This window comes from Varroa destructor, unplaced genomic scaffold (genome assembly GCF_002443255.2).
Source record: "Varroa destructor unplaced genomic scaffold, Vdes_3.0 BEIS01000001.1, whole genome shotgun sequence".
NCBI classification, from domain to species: domain Eukaryota; kingdom Metazoa; phylum Arthropoda; class Arachnida; order Mesostigmata; family Varroidae; genus Varroa; species Varroa destructor.
Window position 1 is genome coordinate 74,849,348 of NW_019211454.1, and position 22,472 is coordinate 74,871,819.

Sequence of the window (22,472 nt, forward strand, 5' to 3'; positions counted from 1 at the left end):
ACATAGAGAGAGAGGGAGAGAGAGAGAGAGAGAGAGAATAAGTTCATTCAAGACAAGTAGCACGATCTTGTAAAAATAATATCACTTAAATTGTTATTGTTAAAGCAGATTGCGATTAAGTTTAAGCGAGTATATTAAAGTCATTCAAATGATAATAAGCTGCTTACGTTTCTAGGAAATGCAAAGGCAACTATGTTTATTATGTCATGTATACACTGAAAATTATATTCATAGAGGTGGAAGGTATTCATGTTGCTTGAAATTTTTTCCAGATCTCTCAGTTTAACATTCTCAGCAAAGACCAACGCCTACATTTGGTAAGCATACTTCTCATATAAAACTTAAACTTATATTGACGCTCATAAAATTCATCCAATAGAAGACACCAGGTACGATTCATTTGACAGTATAATAAGCTGTGATTGCATGCAAGGTATGATCTTTTCTAAAAAAAAATATAAAATGCAAAGCAATTTATGACAACAAAAATCTAGAATTCAGTATGACCGCCTACCATTCAAAAAACAGAATTTTAGTGGGTAAAGTAGAACGTTAGGTCTTATCGGTCAGACCTGGTAGAATTCGATTTAAAGCCAACCAGAAGTCTTTACGAAGCTCAGCTCACCGGAAAATCTGGAATAAGCCGATTCATTGAGTAGTCGAAAGCCGTATGGCTGATCTCACAAACAGTGATCCATGATCGTTTCATAACATTTTATAGAGTTCGTCAATAAAGTTTTCTAGATATAATTAGTTCGCTTCTGAAAAATAAGCACGGCGGCATGCACTTAGCTCTTACTATACGTACACGAATAGAAACATTCTGGCCGCAGCGCCAGTATTTGCAATAAAAATAGAAAAAAAAAAAACAGGATTCTTTTCGGCGATAAATCTTTGCATCAAGTGTGGATATCCTCCAGTGTCCTTCATGCTTGAGGCGCTGAAGAGAGTTAATCGGCAACAAGCTCCCTTAACTTCAACGCGTGTCGAAGGCATCTGTCTAATTGTTATGTTAACGTAAACTAACTATCGTGACTTGCTCGTTTGCAATAAATTTGGAGGTTTTTTTTTAGCTATTGCTCGGTAGAAATTCGAAGGAAGAAATTTATTGAATTTATCGTAAAGGCCAAACTGATTGGCGGATATCGTCAAGTTGAACCCTCCATTAATGTTTATAATCTTGTGTAGGATACACCCTGCATGGTAACATTTGATAATGACACTTCTAGTCATACTTAGAACGTAGACCTGTATGGTTTGACCGAGGCGATGCTAAGCTCTCCATCGATGGTACATACTTCGATGGCTGGCATATTTCTTTACAACGGAGATATCTAATGAAAGCTTATGTGACTTCTATTACTAAATTATGCACCCTGTATTTTTGAAAAAAAACATACATTATGTCCCCTAAGAGTATTCGACTACTCTGTATTCAAGATTATATTTGCCTGAATGAATAAGTTGAAGATCGTTTGTCAACGAGATCAAATTTTCCACAAAATATTCAACAAATAGTAATGAAATACTATAATTTCGTAAAAAACAAAACTGACGAAAGAGATTAAACAACATAGCTTTTAAAGGGTGGCGTGGTCTGGATAGCCCTTATTGATCCCTTTCAGTACGGCATGGCAATCATGAGCATACGGCCATAGTTGGCCCAAATTTTAGCGTTGGAAAATGTTCACTATCGTATCTGTTGCTAAGTCTTTTCATGAGTATGCTAGAAAAAAAAAATAACTATACCCAGGAAGACTCGCTGCTCGTAGCTAAAAATATTTAGTTTTTAAAACGTGCTAAAAACATCTGCTTAATACAGTACACGATCCAAACGTAAAGAAAAATGTTGCGGAACAGTTCATATTAAACGGTTAAAGCAATTAAACGGTTGAACGGTTAAAGCAAATCATTGCATCAATTCTGAAGCGAATCCACGCGATTAGTGAACCATTAGTTCAACTAAGAAAATGGGCGCTTCAGGCTTTTTGATACAGCAAAAAAAATTTAGCGATGAAACTATCAAAAATTCAAGCTGAGTGCTCGATGGATTGCTAAATTGTAAACGGCTTTTATTTAAATTTTGCCTAAATACCAAAAACAGCATTAAGGTTTATGGAGAGAGCGGGTCACGCGGTTTTTAATAAGAAGGCTAACATTTTTTGTTCAGAATCCCTAAATCTTCTCACTTTTCTCACATGTGCTAATAATGTGATAAAAATCTACTGGCTGTAAAGGTTCGTTCTATTAAAAATATCTCAAGCTTATAAGACCTTGTCTCTCCTTGCTGGTTATTCTTCAATCCTTAGAGCACTTACCTTTGAATTTTTGATAAGTTCTAGGATTAAGAATCCTTTTTTTCCCCAGGATTTGCGTTGTGTACCACACCAACTACGAAGCACGAGACGAAGCTCCTGTACGTGTTTGAGCTACGTCACTGTTGACGTACCGTACTAAATGCGATCATTACATCAAATGAGTGGACAGATGGACAAATACTTTTCATAAGCCTTAAAAGATATGTTTTTGTATAGTGGCAAATATCTTAGGCTTGAATGTTTCTAAAATCGCTACGTATTGAATACTACTTACCTTGTCTTCCTAATCAGTTTAAGCAAATTTATCTCAAATAATGTTGGTTATTTTTCAAAAAACCTACGTCGGACGAATTTTGATTTATCAGTTAAAAGAAAAGTCGAGCAAAATTTTGCCATGTTTTTTTGTAATTACGAAGATTTAGGGTAATCGAAAAGATCCAGTCATCGCTCTTTAGTTTTGCAGGAAGCTAATTTACACTTTGGGTCCTGATGAATATTGGTGAGCTATCATGTAGAGATCATATGTACACGGTATTTACTAGGTTCGTATCGGCGGTATAGTTCAGATTTGTATTTGCATCTCGTCGACAACTTTTACAAATCGTTTTTATTAGACTATCCCTTATCAATTGTGACTATGGGCTTCGAAACGTCATTGTATAAAGTAATCCATGTTTTTTCTTGTTTTACAGACTCCCAAGTATTGGTTATGCTATATGAAATCACGAGACAAAATTGTTTGAAAATTGAAATAGACTAATCCCAATTTTCATAAGTATTAGAATTCTAATAATGATTCTAATAAGTTTAATATTATGAATCGGAAAACATGATTTAATAATATAAGTACTGGTTATCTTATGGTGTGGCTTGTAGGTTATAAATAAATCGTTTTGCTTTTTAATTTGCATATTTACAAAAACGGAAAAAATTTTACGTTCACTTTTGACTATAAAGTAATTTTCTAGCAAAGAAAAACCCTTATGCATTATTATTGGCTAAAATATTCAAATCGTTTTCTCGTGTTCTCGCTAGGCACTCTTTTCTGTTTCCCATTAAAAAATTATAATATCAACTTTCGGGAAACATTAACATACCCGTATACTACACCCCCTCATTTTAATAAAACACTGTTACGTTTGTCGCTTTGCTATTTGTTTCGATCGAAAAATCCAAGTACAGCCATTTAATAGTTTGAGATATGGAGATAAAAGCACAAACAAGGAAAAATCAAGCGTAATTTATGTTGTTTCAAGTGCTTGTCGCTCAAATATGGTGTCATTGTGAAGGTAGTGACGTTAGCAGTGGATTGCTATTTTACAGCATAAAAAGTACCATATTCAATACTGTTGTATAATCTCAAAACGAAGCGTATGCGACGTTTAGAATAGCTAACTCCGGTTTAAAGGCAGGCTGTTGTAGATATTTCTCATTGCGCTGTAAAAATCCACTGTTTAAAAATCGAGGTGGGCTTCCCAGCCTGATATGATTATTCGGATAGTTATTTTTTAGATATAGTATTCCACGAATGCCGCTCAAAGGCCAACACGGCAACACGCATATTTCAGCCTAGATCACACGCTCAAAAGAAACAAGAGGACTAGTAATACAAAGTAGCTTCACCTTTAAAGACCCGGATTTCACACAATCGTACCCGGAAAGCAAGTAAACGCTGCAAACATTTTCCTGAAGATAGGACCTTAGCTGAAAGTCAGTGAGGCCTGTTTTCGTGATGGTTTTGACAAAAAAAACTAATGGGCGACAGATGTTCAACGCTAGTAACGTTAGAAGCTAACAACTACATTTATATGAAAGCGTTTATCAAAATGGATAGTACTATAAAGAAAGGAAAAAAAAATAGGGTTTACTGGCAGAAATACAACAGTAACAATATTCGCGCCACAGATGTTGATCTAATATACTATAGATAATTTACAAGTTACATCAGTTTTATTTCCTAGAAACCAGTGGTTCCACTATACTTCATTGCTTAATTAAATTTTCTTCATTAAACAGATATGAAGGGAAAAGTACTGCAACCTCTTCTTCCGTAATCTAGTTCAGCATTTAACAAAAAATCAATATTGCAGTCGTCCATCCATTTGTGTTTATACTAAGGCTGTTATTATATGTGGCGAGTGTCCAGCGGTTGGCATTACCGATCAATATGCTTATTTTTCGCCTTGATTTGTTTTTTACTCTATATATATATATATATATATATATATATATTGAATTGTCCAAAAAGTATTGATCATCTTTTTAGCTTTAAAGTCACATATCTCAGGTAATATCAGTGATGTCGTGTTGGTGTCATTTGAAAGCTGAAATTTGACAGTAATAGACGAAATAAAATGCTTTTATCCAGACTTAAGATAGATCGACTTGAAGCTGAGTTGAATTTCTGTGAAAATTATTCTTAAAATTTGATCACGATGAACGCACAAACCCACAGTCACGATACATTATCAAAAAAAAAGTTCCATAATAATACTATCGCTTTCGCCTTAGAAATTTCGATGTGAAGGATGCTCTTCGTAGCAGCTCACCAGGAAAAAAGTTGATGAACTTAATGCGAAAGTTGAACAAGATTAATATTTGGTTAGCCATGGTGTTATCCTCAACAAACTAAGCATCTACGAGCAAACAGTTTCGAACCGTTTGAAGGAAGCTGGCTAAAAAAAGCTCGATGTTTGGGTGCTGTACGAACTGATGAAAGACATTTTACCCGAGCGCATACTAACATAGATGGAATAATAGCGAAATCGAGCCCTTTCTAAAGCGGTTGACTACGGCTAATAGAAAACGGATTATATACGACAATAATGTGCAAATAAAATAAAGGAAATTCGCTCTATAATCTATGGCAAAATTCAGACCGTCGCCAAAGGAGGTGATTCCTTGTCTTTAATAGGATTGGAAAGGAATTATGCTTTATTGGTTGTTGCCCCCTGGAAAAGCGATCCGTTGGGAACTCTACTGTCAATAAATAACAAGATTACGACGAGCCATTGAGAAAAATCGATTGGAACTTGTGGACAGAAAAGGCGCTGCCTTCTACCATAACAATGCCAGACCAGACAAATCTTCAGCTACCCAGCAAAAATTGAGAAAACTTAGTTGGTGTACCTCTATGCACCTGTTATATAGCCTGGATCTTGCACCATCGGGCTATCACTTGTTTTGGTCTCTGCAGAACCCCTTTAATTATCTTAATTTAGTTTTAGCAGAACGATGCAAAAAAGGCTTGTTACAATTTTTCGCCTAATATCTACATATGTATTATAGTAATAGAATTAGGGTGTTAGCAGAAAAGTGGTAAAATGTAATCGATTAAACGGTAACTATGTAACTTAATGATATTTTTAAATATTTGCTTCAATGATGGTTTAAAAACTGCCAGTGTCTTTTTCAACAGCTCAATATTGTAGCACAAGAACGAGAGCAACAGAAGAAACAACACTTATCAGTTGCAGTAAAAGAGCTTTCGGTAAAAGCAGTTTAGCCGAACGCCCCAGGCTGCAGTAACAACGTATTTTGCTTGCGTCAAAGTACGTGTCTGTATCCTTAGGATATATCACTTATCGAAAACTAACGAAAATTACTTTTCAAGATCTGCGATTCATACTCATAAGAAAATTAGTTGATGATAAGCCAAATTTTATGCCTACATCATTGGTAAATACTGTAGCACGATAAAAAGAAGCTAAACATTTTGATGTAAATGCGTAGTTTTTAAAAATATATCATTTTGAAAAATATTTTCCGTGATTTCTCCAGGCGTCTTCCAAAGACATTCATGTGAGGTTTTACCCTAATTTTATCAAAAATTATATGAAATATGTACACATGGTGTTCCTTTTTTACTTCAGTGGTTTGATAGCCGAACGCGATCACCAATCCGATAAGCTGTAGTTCTTGCCCGGGTGATTATCAACAAATTGTTATACGTAGAAAAAGACGTGGCAACGAACAAAAGCCGAAAAAAAAAGTTCCGGATTATCAGAACACACAACGTAGACCGTAAAAAATTCCGGATTGTCAGAGCGGGCAGAGTGGACCGTGGACGGCACCGTGATAAGTCGTATCACGGCAGCGTCGCCGTTGTTGAAGAGGCCACCGTAGCCAATCATGAAGTGGAACACGTAAATATAACACACAAGGGACACTGGCGGTTAAGTCGACACATGGAACAATCCAGCTGCTCCTTGCTCAGTTCTGAAGAAGATCATTTTTACTGTCAAGAAAAAACGAACTTCAGACAAAAATTATAGTCAGATAAATATAATAGTGTGAGGTGTCGTCAAGAACTGAGGTGACAACAAGTTGTTTAGTAATACTCTTATTAGAATTCCGTTAAACCTATTTAATCAAATTTGTCGGTGTCTCGCTGGGTAAATTACGTCGTGAATAATAGCTTCAACGCTCTTCCTGAATATACAACAAGACAGCTAAAATGCAACGCAGAGATGCTTAATGCTAGTCGCTCAAGGCAAAGTTATCCGATATATCTGCTCGTGGCCATTTTAAGAATGGGTTTCTGTATCGGTATCGGCCAGCCGTATCAGTGGAATGTGGGTAATTAGAATAACTAAGGGAACAGATGTCAGCCGCCGGCAAAGGTACAAAAATATGTCTAGCTGCCTCAACGAATCTTCGTGCTAAGCGAAAAAAAGATTCCAAACGTTTAAATCTTGTAGAAAAACAAAATTAAGTCACATATATCCGTGAAGCAATTAACTGCTCCACTGGTCTGTTCATTGCCAGTAGCAAATCATTTCCACGACATCCAATTGGCCAAATACGTATATAGCTTGAAGCGAAATAGTTAAATTAAATCGATTTGTCCGATTCGTGATCTCAGGATGAATTTCATTAAAACTGAAAATAGCTCTAACCAAGAGCTATGTTAGAAATTGAATTTTTCGCCTTTATTTTATTCAATGTCCTTGCTAGGCCCTAGTACGTTTCTAAAAGTATACTGGTTCTGACAAACGATCTTTTGGTCAGATGATTGGATAGCCTCAATACGACAATACATGCCAGTATAGTTCCTTGTGAACAGACTTTACTAGGCCCAAAAGCAGGTAAGTAGAAGCCAACAAGTGTCAGCATATACATAATGTAAATACAGAAACATACAATAAATACATTGCCCATTTTTCCCTTATCTGATTGCTATTTTACATGAAGGTCTTCTATTGAAGATTGCCTACTTATTATATTTAACGGCAAAACAAAACACGCTGCGCCAAGAGGTGCAGTGACAACAAACTAGGGAAATGGCGCTATTGAAAGAAATCGTTTTCAAAAAACCTTTACCTTGATAATATTGTAAAGTAGCTAACCGTAACAACCAGCCCGTGGCTTCCTGTGTGAATGACGGTCGAGAATTGGCCCGCGAGATTTACCATTGGATTCAGTTAAAGTTGCCATTGAATTAGAGTCAACGGACGAAGTAACGCAGGCTTAAATTATGTGATTTTTTTTCTCAGTTCCTATGCAAGGGGCGTTTCTGACTGAAGTCAGTAGGATGACAAAAAAAAGATCTTGGTGACCAACAATGTTCTCTGCCTCTCATAACGCTGCGCACGTCAGGAGAGAGCTCTGTGGTATAAGAAAAGAGTTAAGAAAATGGCAGATATAAAGGACAATGTAAAAAAAACAGCTAAAGGGTAGTCACAAGTGAAGAACAACATAGACATGAAGAGGCTTCTGCGATGAACTTTGTACCGAAGGAAGAAGCAAGGGAAATGTTGACAATAAGAGTTTTTCGGTTACTCGTTACGACAGAGCCATACTTATGGAAGCCGACTTTATGGAGAGAAAAAGCACTGTACCTCCGAGGGAAAATATACGTTCAGTCTGTGAGCAGAAAACCCCACCTACCGTAGTAAAAACAAATGGCATCTATTGACACAGTCATCCATGGAATGTCAACGTAAAAACGGTTTAAAGTGAGCAGAAAGATGGAAGTGTAGTCATCGATACGAACCAACGCGTAGCTATACCATTAAATTCCGGCAAAATGGTCTTTAAAGACGATGGATTTCTATAAACAACGTATTTGATACTCATTTGTCAGCTTAACTACATACACCAACTCAACGAATAGCTTGGAAAAATAAGAATATGGTTCTGAATTTGCTTTCCTTGCTTAGGTGGTTAAGTTATCATTATTTGGAAAATTACTCTGTTATTTTACAAATAAATTCGCACTGTAAATCGGTGTCTTCAATTGTATATATGTAGCGACATCACGCTGGAAACTTGGATTCTAAGAAGGAAAGAAGATATATCGTTCAGGACTATGACAGATGTCATTAGTTTGAATATTATTTCAACACTCTGAATTGGCCTGAAAAACAAAGTGAGTCAAAATAAACCTTATAGGCTTAGGCCAATCCCTGTGTAGATACTGCCATTTGATAACGAACACCTGACTGAAAGGCTGTTTTATGTTGTTTCAATAGTAGCAACTATCTCGCACAAACTGCGATAGTGTCGAATACATAATTCGTGTTTCTTTGTGTGTATCTTCAATTAAATAAAGTTACAACGATCATCGTTAAGGGACTGAAAAAATTTGACAAAGATTTAGATACTAGCAACGAAGAGAATTGAAATCCAGCATGTGAAAATGTGAGGATAGATATAAGAACTGAAGCTAAGAAGAAAGCTTTTGATGGTTTCTGATACGTCAGGAGAAACGGATCTCGAGTGTAGAGGAGAGTCGTTTTTTGTTGTCCTGTGATATCGTTACAGAAATTTAGAGTAAAAACGTCTTTGTAAACCAGCAACCTGAAGTGTGGGTTGTCGACACTTATCAGGCGCAAGAATCAGAGATTCGAATAGGATTGTCAAATAACGGCCTTTAGTTGTTAGGCCACGTTTTTCTCGAATCTAACACTAATCTTTTTTCCGCTTTTTATGAAAAATGATTGATACATCTTTTTATGTAAATTCATAAGAATATTATATGGCTGTATTCTATTGGAGCACTTGGCACTTATAATAAGGCAGTACATATAATGGAATATCATCGTCGTGTAAGAGCTAAGAGTAATAAGTGATGATGATAATCAATTGTGCATTAAGATAGATCTACAATGTTTTCAGCGAGCGGTGTTGGTTTATCAAGATAATATAAATTGATTTCTTGTATATAACTCACGGTCATCGGTGCTGTCTTCAACGGACTCGGGCGATTTGGACGGGAGAATCATTGAAACGGATCGAGGTGTCGGTGGAATTGACATCACTTTTGGCCCCGGACTCACTAAGCCTCCTACCTCGGGGGAGTCCGGGGGACTCACCCCGGGAGGGTCCACGCCGACAAAACTGCAACCATCGAGAAATCACACAAATTGTATGTTTAGCCAAACAGTAGTATTAGGTTCAATTAAATTATTCACTTTCAAATTTTATACTAAATATTCGATGTGTCTGTGTTGACTTTGAAGGTTTTGAGGCTTAACAACCGAAAAATATTCTCCCTGGCCACAAACATTATCATTATATTTAATCATTTGCACCTTCACGATTCTTTAAGCGTTTCAACTCCTAGCTGAGCCACGTTTGACCGAATATTAGTAAAACCATGAACTATACCCAAAGTGCAATAGGTCGAGTACTCAATGATAAAAACGACTGGCCGTATATTTTTTTTATATGCCTCTTTTCTGCATAATTAGCCGTCCCTTCCAGAAGCCAGCCTTATCGAAATAATTTGCTCCACCGCACGAGACTGAGCAAACATAGCTATGGCAATAGTTAATGAACGTGAAAAAAAAATTGCAAAACGCGCAATCTTCGATAGAATAGTGGTAGCGCGTTTGCCACAGACGGTAGGGGCATGCGAGTTGGGCGAGGTTTGAAACAGGCCTGGGCAGAGGCATTTCATGTCATTCTTGCAGTCGATCTAAATCCATGCAGAACTTCAATAAGTACCTATTGGTATCTGGTTTGTTATAACAATTCTTCGTGTATCTGATAAACTCTTTTAATTTTTGTCGAATTATTTTTGATTCTATAGAAAAATCAATTAAATAAGAACAAGTCTATTATTTAGATATGTGAAAATCTATCACGAAGCATAATTTCCTTACAGAAACAGACCCTGAACTGTAATTCGAGGCACAAAGTTACAACCAAGCTAGCGAACACGTGTGTATATGTACTTTTCGCTATCTAAGAAACATTTGTTCATCCAGTGATGTTTATATCGCCGGGTGCTACCAAGAGGAGGATTACACATTACCTGATAAGTCTTTTGTATCCAGTGATTTGTGCCATAAAATATGAGAGTAGTAGAGATCTACAGTAGCTTGCGTACCACTTAGTGTCATCAAGGATCCCTGTTATTAATCGTGACTAGCTTTAGGAGACCTCTGTATAATAGACGGTTGTACTTTATCTATGTTGACAATACGTGCCGAATTAACGTATATTCAATGTGTCATTTATGTAAGTGCTTCTAGGACTCTTATGTATGACTATGCGAAGGAAATAGTAAATCGGCTAGTAGATCTCAAAAAGTCAAGTAGTCCGATTTAATTGATAATTCATTTTTCAAAGCACCTAGAGCATCAAATAATAAAATTATTTTTGAAGTTTTGTCAAAGTTAGTTGAACAGTCTTTGCGATTTCCGATGGTGATTAACCCAACGTGGCTTTATACCTAAATATGTTAAATGTAGTGAGATACCCAAGTAACTGATTCTGATACCGGTGAATGTCGGCCTAAAAACGTGAGCTATCTTCATCTACAACTTAAACAGTTTTCGAGAAAAAACGAACTTATGCATAATCCGCATCAAGCAAGCAGCTTGTCCCTACAGCCATTGTTACACGACTTTTTCTAAAGGCAGCCATCGTTCAGTTAGCATTGACTCGAATTAAAACTTAGCAGTCCTTCAGGTCCCGAATCTTTGCTATCCCGATGCAATCTTCTTTTCTCACTCCGTATCAATAAACCCACTGCATTGTCCTACCAATACCTTGTAGCAGCAATTAAATCATGCTACAATTTTACGAATTTTGTCATTTCGTGGCGTTTACTTTTATCTAGCTGAAAGAATACACTTATTATGCATTAGGAAAATTCAAATGCAGTGTTTAGTTAATGTGGGGCAGGTATTGTACAACTATGTTCTAGTCGAGGCCCCACCCGGTAGCATTTGCCCTACACTTTTGTGTCACAGACCTATCACTGTTTATTGAGTCTTCACTGTATCAGTTAGCCTATTGCAATTAGTCCGCTATCTTAAGGGGAAATGATCTTTAACTATCGATATTGCTACGAGATCTGAGTACGTAAATAGTGTGAAGAGTCTGTATTTTTTTTATGATAGTTTTGGAATAATTCTGCGCTGGGGAAACACAATGTCTGTCTTTAGGCTCAAGTTATTTTTTTTTTCTGGGTTTGGCATGTGAATTAGATCGTATGATTCGAAATTGCGTGCGTTTAGCGTAGGACGCTTTAGAGTACTATAAAAGATTGGTCGACACATAAAACGCAGTCAGCTTTTTTTTTACCATTATTCATGGTAGCCGTCAAAATATTTTAATGGAGTTGTTATGCTATCTGACATATTCTCTATGTCTGCTTTTGATCATATAGAAAGATTGCGTAAAAACTCACTTGGAAACAATATTATATTGAATGCATTCTGTGGCATGACTTTTAGTCAAGTAATTATTGTGTAGCCAGGTGTTGTAGAGCGAAAGCCCATAATCAGTGCAGAACAGATGCTAATGTAATGCAGTAGATAGAAAAGATGATGTAGCCATACATACATTGATGCGTTTTAGGAAATACCGCGGAGCTGGAATGCTCTTATCATACGTTAAACATATTTAAGCTTAAAATAATTCTACGGAATAATTTAGAAATTATTGTTGTGTAACTGCATAGTTTCTAATCTCATTCGATGAAAGTAGTCCTATTCAAAACGAAAACAGGAGCTATACTAGTCCATTCATTTGCTCCACTTAGGCCAAAATGCATAACAGTTTCTGGATACTCATGATACGCGTATGTAGTACCCTTCAGGGCCAATAAAAGGGGCATTATCACCACAAGAGCGTCAGGATACAGGAAGCCTCCCAATGAACGGCTATAGCCACCACCACAATAACTAATAATAGCAGTTACTACCGCAATACCTTACGGTAGGACGGACATGAAGGATCACCGGCAGCAGTAGTTACTCACGCAAACCGCTTCAAAAGGAAGAAGAAAAACGCGAAAGAAGCTGTAAGCACAGTCTGTAGAAAGACCTCATTACCGATCACCCCTTGGACAGTGGAGGCCCTCCAAAGCTGTTACAATGCAGTTGAAGATACACCCGTTACGCCGCTGTCACCGTGTTCACTTTATGGTCTCTAATGTTATCACTGGAATAACCCGGCAATGAGTGCTAAAACAAATATTACTACAATTAATAACAACGTCACTTATCTTCTAGTAATAACGGTAGTTGATAACATTAATAAGATTAGTGTCTAGTCATATTATGCAACCTTCGATTGATATCCGGCCGTAACATACATTCTGGACACTTTCGTACCAAAATACTAGGCCTTGCAATTTTAAACGAAGACCTACTTTTTATTGCTATCATTTGGAATAAAGCATCCTAATGGATATAGCCTATTATGAGGAAACGTTTCAACCTAAAGGCATATTAAGGATATTACACGTAGTATTTTTGAAGAAAGAATATAGTAGTAGATCCTCTGTTTACGATTTTGCATGGAAACACTTGAAGTACATGCTTGTATAAAATGCTTAAGTTCCGTTTGTAACCCTCTCATCAGTATTACTAACTAGGTACAAGGGGGCTTTTCAAGTTCGAAAATCCGAACGACTGCCGTACGATTAATTTCCAGTCTACAGAAAACTAATCGAAGGAAACTTGTAATTTCTTGCTGAGAGCTCCGAACTCTATCAAACAGTAAATACATGAAAAATCTGGATTTGAAAAATCTTGTCGATATTTTACTTGCAAGCAAATTCAAGGGACGAAGATATCCTCAACTTAAAAGGATTTCAAGGAAATCAGTGGAAACCAACACTACGGTGTGCCAAGGGAGAAATAACGTCAACGACGTCTTTGCTAACAACATGCACCTAAATCCCCAACATAAATGTAAAAACACATGAGACACAGAGCATTATTTTAGTGCAACACAAGTGTTGGCATAATTAAAATGTGTTATGTGACTTATTGGCTTAGATCGAATGTACTTTAAAGAAGCTATTGTAAAAAAAAAAAGTACACACAGCTTGTGAATGCTGTACGAACTTTCGTCGCATACAAACGCTGGTTTGGTCTAGTCTCTTTCACTCTATAGAGCTAGAACTTACCTTGTTGAAAAAAATTTCGTAACCTAAAAGGCTCAAAACCTCTGTAAATTTGTGCTCCTTGTTAAGGGTTACCGGCTTCTGTAACATGGTGTTTCCACAGATACATCAACAGTGACCGCAATATCCAAAATAAAAGGCTTGCATCCTCTCAAAGCTCAAATAGAAGGGGTTCGACTGACGTGTTTCGTAAAAACATTTTTATTTTTGTGAAAGCTTTTATTCGTATATTCCGCTTCAACATATAATAGATACGACGACACAAACTGCAGAAGCCATTCTGCCGCAGGCCACAAACAACGACTTCTTGAAGGCGGGCGTTTACTCACTTATGTCGCATCATCAGAGGGAACTGAACCTTCTTGGGAGTGCGCATTTTGCAGCGCCTCCTCAGCGCAGAAATTCCGCCTTAACTAAATCAACAGTTTTTCACATAAATATTTTGACTAAGGTTGTTTACTGACACAGGAAGAATAGCATATATTGGTCACACTAACTGCTGTCCTCAATGCTCCTGCGTCTGTTAACACCAGGACAATCGACTAAGAGGCTAGCGAAATCCTGGACTGTCTGCATTAGCAATCCATAACGGATCATCAGCCTCTTCCTGGCACTTTCAGAGAAAGGCGAGAAATGGGAGAGTGGCTGTAGCCAGTTACTCTACGGCCATCATAGTCGGTCGAATAGACAAGGTAACTCAATGCAAGCCAGTTCTTTCTTCTAATGCTTGTCAGCGTACATTACTGATAACGCTCCCCCTCCCCCCCCCTTCCCCTCCAATTATCTTATGATACACGTCCTTTAACGGGAACGAACGCCTTTTATGCTCGTCAGTGAGACAGGTATTCATCGTACGGGTTGAAGCCTAGTTTCCTTTTTCCTCTCAGTGTCGGCGTTGGATAGAGTCGAAATCTCGGTGCCGTCTAAAGTTCGCTTTATCGACCTCACAACGATACCGATGATGTAACTACGCAGTGACAATCTAAATGCTTCAGTTATGATTTATAAGCGCTTTTTTGAAACTACGGCCAATTTTAACATGCATGAAGTACCATAAACTTAATCTGCTAAAACTTATATTCAGCCAATAACGTCTCGTCCACTATTCAGATTATATGATTGTAGCGTAATTTAGATCTATGCGCAATGTTAATATTCTGTCTCTATATGGCCAGCGTCAGTTAAGGATCACGGTAGTGCGCACCCAGTGTCGTTGTTGCTGCTGCGCAAAGAGCATGCCCGGACATTGCTAACAAGAATTAGAAGGAGCCTTTTTTATATGATACAAAGTGTTTGATGCTTGGCCTTTCGAGTTCGCCGAAAAAAATTGTTTGCTTTATTGCAAGTCAAAGCTACTAGTTTTGTGAGTTTGTAGGTGAGGAAAACGGAGATCGGTAGTTGAAAAATTGCCACTGGTGAATTTTTCTTGCCCCTCGGTTGAGATCGGTCGTACCCATTTACAGTTCTAACACGACAAGCAAGTGGAGTCTGCTTTATGACAACCTAAAAAAATATATATGAAAAATTGAAATTAGGAAGGCGCCTTGGACTAGAAGAACACATTGGAGCGCAACCTAGATAGGCTTAAACGATGCCTACGTAACGTCAATGTCTATTTCGTCAATCTTCAATTTCATCGCCATATGTTCCTAATTGATGAGCCAATGCACATTTACAGTGAACTTCAACCATTGCTACCTAATAGGGCATGACAATCTATCCCGACAATAATGAAGCTACTGTGATGGAACAAGGCCACTCAAATAGTCTCAGCTTAGATAGTTTATACTCTATATGAACTACACTAGGTTCATGCAGGTTCGCAGCCGACACAGCGCATAAATAACATATAATAAATATATCAACTACGAATAGTAAAATAAACGTAAGAAAATAGTGTATCGTCGTGTTGCTCTTTGTACGTTAATAATTCTGTATTGTTAAGCTGTCAAGCTTTATCAAGCTATCTCAAGATGCGAGATGTGCCGTTTAGTTTGCACCTATGACCATGACTTAGACGAGATTTGATGCTAGTCTGTGATCATTGTAAAGATCATACCGAAATACAGCTGCTGATGTTCCGCTAATTAAACCCAGAAATTAAAGCTTTTTCCGAGGAAGCCTTTGACAACGAACAGCATAACGCTCTCCAGGCCAAACGAATGAGTAGAACATCTGATAGATTGTGTTAAGGAAAACGAATAGCTCAGTGGCTACTGGGATTTGACAAGAGCATGGCCGTAATCGCGTAACATCCGACCCCACTTTTTCCGCTATTTTTTTCACACAATTATTAACTAGAATAATTGGAATTTTCATAACGGTAACCTCGTATCCGACGGTCAGTGACATGCAAAGAACGTTAGGGGTGTTTCGCGTGCAGAGAACGAAACGCGCACCAGCGTGTGTTCGTGTATCTGATAGTAGTGGCTGTAGTTAATTATGAGCAGGCTGAAAATGGTGCAAAGGAAGTCCGACTAAATCTGGCAGGGTTTATTCTGTGTGCTATACAGATTATACTGGGTCAGACCCCCTGGTGAACTGCAAAACTCTGACTACTACCATGCAAACCTTCCTCAATTTGAACAATGAATTAATTTATGTTTTATCTAGGAAAGTTGAAGAAAAGAAATGTTTATTTTAGATGCTATTCTGTCTTAATATTTGGCAAAGCTAACACATCTAGGGTAACTAAGCTAAGATTATTACAAGATCGACCACTTTTACGCACAGCTTGAAACATAACTTATCTGTTTTATTGCTGGGATTCATTGCTAGATGCTATTAATAATATGGGTTTACTCGCTTGTACGAGGTCGAGTTCGGCATGTAAAGGTACCGTGCCGGCGCCGACTTAAATGAAAGGTAGCCATGAGCATTTGTTTCCCGGACATCTTTAATATAGCGCAATTGTTCTCTCACAAAGTAATATGCTAAGGTGCCTAATAATCATGCTTATTGGAAAAATCTAATTCTGACAAAGGAATCTGTAGAAAATAATTTTTACATTCTCATATATTTGTAATTTTTTTTGTTTAATTCCGGATTTCAGCAGAAGTGAGTGTGGATATTGCAAGAAATTTTGATTTCGGGTTTAGGTGGTCAACGGATGTCTTCGACGGATGGAAAGAAATTGTAATCTATCGCTATGTCTAAAGTATTGAGAACTATGCGAAGGATGAAGGTATCGAAGTTACCATTCCAGCGATGCTAGATGGTCACCTTGTTCTAACAGCATCATATTAATTAGCACAAACACAAACACTTTATAAAAACAATGTCGTTCCGCTCGAGAATCAATGGCTCTATAATACTTAAGCTGTAGTATAATACATTCAACCAAGTAGTTAAGTATGATGGTAGTTTCAAACAAACCAATTTTTAAATTTCCGCTACGAATTGCTGGCGACCGCAGGTTCAAGTTAGTCCATTATTTTTGAAATAGAAAGAAAAAGGGCTAAGACGTGCTTTTCTAAAATAACCTGCTGAATGATCCACATCAGGCATGATACTGGTGGATATGGTACTGAGTAGGTTTTTATGTAATACTTACTAGAATTGTAGCCTAGTTGAGCAGTAAATTGTAAGCTAGATACTACGGTGCTTATTAATTTCTAGGTAGAAGCAAAAAGGACACAAGTGACGAAAATGACAACACGTTAATTCTTTTTCTAGCTAAAAGTTAACTGCTAGCTACTATACACAGTTCCAACAGCCCGTTACATAACCATCATCTATGAGTATGATGAATAGGTACCCCAATGTTCTTTTGGGACAACAATATAGATCACATACGTATACCATCAATGCAAAAGAAAGCAGCATGCATGTTCCTCAATTTCAAGACACTAATAATACAATAAAGTATAATTCATATAATTAATTAAAATTATTATTTCAATTCAGCGTTTTGAAAGTCAATGCCCCTACGGGCTTGAAAGCTGACTATTATTTGTAGACTAGTTAGAAGTTATTTTAAACTTTCAAAGGATAATGATAAACTGTGATTTAACTATTTTATGCGCTAATCGACTCTTACGCTCCAATGTGAATCTTGGGCAGGTTTGACCTCCAACTCTCTATTTTCCTGCATGATCTCTGTATTATGAAGAAGTATCATAAAACTCCTTGAATTTATTTGGCAATCTTGTTATCCTTGTATTCTTTACAGCTCAACGATCGGCAAAACACTCAGTAATCAGGATTACCAAAAATGCAAAACGAAGAGTATAGTTACGGGTAACAGTAACAGACCTCCACAAAAACAAGTACCAATCGAACCTCAAAGTACAACTTAGTGCTTGTCTATGTCCTAATTTTGAATTTTTGTTGCAGGTTCGTGGTTTCAAACAACACTCACGCCCCTAGGGCTGAAGCACCTGTAAAACTTGAAAAAAAAACCCAGGTAATAAAATTATTTGAAATAAGTCTGACAGATTCTGCCAAGGATTTTGCCTTCGCGTAGTTCGAGTTACATACGTTGCTGGACGGATGACTCAGTCGGTATCACGCTGTGCATACTGTGTCAACCTAAAGCGGACGTGAGTTTAATTTGCGCTGAGGGACACGGTTTCTTTTTCCACTTGGTTCGATAGCAGCGATTGCAATCATATGTAGGGAGTACCAACTCTCGCACATGAAACAACACTATATGCATAATAGCGGCGATTGCCGTAATTATAACCACAAACTAGGCGTCTTGCACGTTCTTTTTTTTGTCCACAAAGGGCACAGGCATCGTGGGTCCATGTCTTAGTGACGCAACGGACCGAATAGGCAACAACCTATGAAAAGAAAACATGGCATGTAGTACTTCACATCGAGGCTGACATTCTACAATATAAATTTGGTCTTCGCGGATTCCGATCAGACTATGAAAAGGGACTCAGTGATGCCGCGAGGTCCTTCCTGGTTGCCCCCCTTAATAATAGCTTACAGTTCAGATTCGGAGTGGTTCAATATATTGAGTATGGGCTGATGGTCAGCACGGGCTAAAAACCTTATTAATCAAACAAGGGTTAGCAAGGCTATGCTTGGAACTGGATAAACATACTTCAAAATCTACTCTCATTTTTAGCTAAAACTTTAAACAAACGGCAGGTGTCTGCCGACGGCACGATTATGCTTGCTGCTTTTTCCTACAGTTGATGAAGTCCTGCTGCTACTGCAAGCGACATTTTCAGTTACTAACGTCATATATACCATCACTAAAAACTACTCTTTTATCGCGGCTGTCCCACGGAACTCGATAACGATTCGTCGCACTTCTTGCTAACTATCAATCGTTTTTGTCCTCTATTTACAGCAATATGTACGCCTATAAGCCAAACTTACCCTGCCACAAATCAAGCACAGGGAGCATAAGTGTACGTTTCGAGTTGGCTTTCTGAAGTAAAGGGAAGCTTTGGAAAAACGTGTTTTTTCAATTACCAGAGAGCTCACACGAACAAAAGAGTGGTATTTATAGTTGCGTTATTTTAATTATGGAAATTGTCGCAAATACGCAGATATTATTTTTAGTAAATTTCGCTAGCGCACCCTGCTCAGTCAGTTGTGCAGAAGTACTACGTGAGTGTGCACCGTAAGCCCAATCTTTAATTTGGAAAATAAAATGGTTTGAATTAGTTGTCGATCATTTGGCAGAATTCAAATTCTAGAATTAGAAGATTTATGTCAAAAAGTCTTCGCGATGGTGCTACGATAATGTGGCTGTTTGCCACTCTTGCGAACAGTTCTAGGGCGCTGATCGCAAAAACACCGAAAACATTAGATTATTTTAAATGAAACTGGCAAATTAGGTATGAATTATATATTACATAAGAAAACATTGTGCTTTTACATTATTTCTTCTTTTGCATAGGCAGTTTAGCCTTGAACCCCTGCCGTCTGTAAAAGATAAATACAGGACCTTTTGCTGGGTGGATTTCCCATTAAACTACCGTTCCAAGCGCAAAGAGTACTCAAGTTGAGAGAATGTTAAACAGAGTTGCTATGCCTCATAAAAAGCTCGCTATACAATACTGAGCGAGCCGATAAGCAAGGTAACATTAGGTGTCTTTATAAACGATATTTACGAGTTTTCTTAATACGGATCTATGATTTAACTTGGCCACGTTTGATGGATGACAACTATCAAAACGATAACATGTATAAGGGAAAAGTACAACCAACAATCTATAAAACTTGTATGAAGTCCATTCAAGAAAAATATACCTGTTGTTAGATAATCCTCTTAAGTCGTTTAAAAATTTGAATTCCCCGTAACCGTTACCTCGTGTTTGCCTGATATCTATCCCGAACAGCGAGTGCCGCTAAAGGCAATGAGAAATGGAATCTGCGCTTTAAGATTCTTTTGTGTGACGCTTGTGCTGGTTATAAGGGATAAACTAGGATTGGAGCAATGTACTGTAACAATAGTCTATATATATATATATATATATATATATATATATATTTGAACTTAAGAAAAACGAATTCCTTTACAACACAACGATATAGCACGTAAGGCATATTACCTTCTTACATTTAGTAGGCTTTTGTGTTGATAGTAACTAATGTAACAAAAAGGTTCTGTTAAATAAACATGGAAGACTCGCCTATGAGTAGCATTACAGGTACCGTTTTCCTAAACGTGTGATTTGAGGAATACGCGCTAATCGCAGCCACTCGTGTAACTCTATACAGGAAACTCTCACGGGTTATTTCTTATAATGTAGCTACTTCTTTTGCTGTTTTTATTCAACTAAATCAAAATTATGACGTCTGAGAAGGAAACAATTGCAAAACGACGAAATAGTTCCTGCTACTTGCTATAATATATTAAAGCATTTTTTAAAAAATGACTCTGATACCGTCCACTTCTTAGGAGCACTTTATTCGCCTCTTTCTAAATAACTTTTTTTCCATACATGTTCATTGAGAACTTATTTATCAACAGCCTATTTTTAGTCCCTCATACGCTCTAATGAATTGTGAAGTGGATCTCTTACTGCAACCGTATACCCGTTGAAACGACAAAAAGTTAAATCACTCCTAAAAGTCTTCATTTTGAAAAGCCCGCTATACCGAAAACGCTCTCCGATAACGATTGAGCGACTAGATCGCACATTAGCGTTACGTAGTCAACCTTGATTTTAACAGCGACAGTTCGGTTCTGTTAGTCTTTGTACAATATACAACCGTTTAACGTAATTACTCCTGTACCAGAAAGAAAACACCAAAGTTGTTTTGAAAATAGATACTATCAGTTCACGCGTTCCATTTATTTGATGGTAAAAACAAAATTCTTTATGGGCGACCTATCTATAATAGGGCTGTCCCGGCGACATTTTGCGTCTGTACTAATAGACAGAACTGAGGGTCCCAAAAAGTTTATCTGGCCCTCGGAGATGATGAAGAATTAACATAATTGGCTGTCACTAAAACTGACCGGACCCAAAGCCGCCCATTACCAGAAAATAATGATCTTTGCGAATGAGCTGGTCATACCCAGATGATTAATAAGATGAAGCAATGCTTGGGGGCACTGCCGAAAAAACACTTCAGGACTACCACGCTTAGGTAATCGGTACCACAGAAACGTTCAGTGCCGTCGTTCGAGGTGCTACTGTACAATATGTTACTTTTGATTTGCACAGCGGACGCTTATGGGGATTGTAGCAGATCATCGATATTGTGGTCGGGTAATTGCTCGTTAGCACGGGATTCTAAATAGATGCGGAATTGGTATAAGTGAATTTGCATGAGAAACGAGACTTGATCACGTCTAATGCACGGTTGCATTATGAATTCATGCAAAATATTAGCATGCTTGAGCAAATCAGTACGCGAAAAATAGCAACTTACAAGGTGACGGTGCCCGGCATCGCCTACGCAGGCAACGGAATATGCGTTAAAGAAACTTGTCCACTGAATCCGTTGCGGCAATCAGTCAAAGCTAACAGCGTAAGGTAGGCAAAAGGCGTTTATCAGCGAAACGACTCTGCGATCTTCTTTACAGAGAAAAAGCTCAGTTGTACTAGAGACCGATGCGTTCATCAGATGCCGAACCTGAGGGCTCAGGCGACTGAGCAGCAAAGAGTAACGTAGGTCCGACAAAAGGAACGGCTGTAGCACTTAGTACTAGTAATCATCCTAGTGCCGTTGCCACTGCTGCTATCATTCCTCCGACAATGAACTGCTGCTGGTTGGGGAACAACTGCGTGTCTCCTATCAAGGAGAGGACACCACACTCAACCATGTGTCTATTGAGAATATACAGCAGCAGCAGCAGCAGCAGCAGCAGTAGTAATTGCTACTGCAATATGAAGGTGAAATGCAATTGTCGTCAGAATGCTCTATCGCTGAGCATAGTTTTAATCGAAAAATCTTGCACAATTACCTTACGTCTTTAGTCTTCATTGTCGTTCATGAAGATCGGCTATTATTCGATCTGTTTTGTGAAATTTAAAAGGTTTTTTTTTTCATTCCAGTTCGACTATTTTTCCTCCATACATCAGCACTTGTTTTCATTATTGCATTGTAAACATAGAAAGCTAAGTCTCCGCCAAAAAGGTATTCATAATTGATAGTGAAAGTCGCTGGTGAAATAGTCCGGAAGATCACACATTGCTATTCTATAGATAAACCATTACCTTATTCATACTCGAGATCACAGAACACTGGTTCTTACACTCAAGTTGCTGTGCCTCTGGTTTTTCTTTTTTTGGCTTTTTGATGGTTTGTAACGAGTGTTGCCGTGAGTAGCCAGCGTGTCTACAGGTCAAGAGAGTTTTTCTCGAAGTCTG

General features: G+C 37.8%; 1 protein-coding gene across 3 annotated transcripts in view; it reads right to left on the bottom strand.

The window, feature by feature from the left end:
- Positions 1-22,472, bottom strand: part of LOC111243318 (proton channel OtopLc-like) — a 42,230-nt gene that overhangs the window by 15,300 nt on the left and 4,458 nt on the right. The window contains exons 1-2 of one of the 3 annotated variants that reach the window (XM_022788673.2): positions 21,532-21,856; positions 9,493-9,659 (exon numbers count right to left, since the gene is read on the bottom strand). In XM_022788673.2, the coding sequence (XP_022644408.1) occupies positions 9,493-9,659; positions 21,532-21,551 (187 nt within the window). In that variant the 5' untranslated portion in view covers positions 21,552-21,856. Of the gene's footprint in view, positions 1-9,492; positions 9,660-14,015; positions 14,348-21,531; positions 21,857-22,472 lie in introns of those variants that run through there. The other 2 variants (XM_022788672.2, XM_022788670.2) reach the window with 2 other exon arrangements.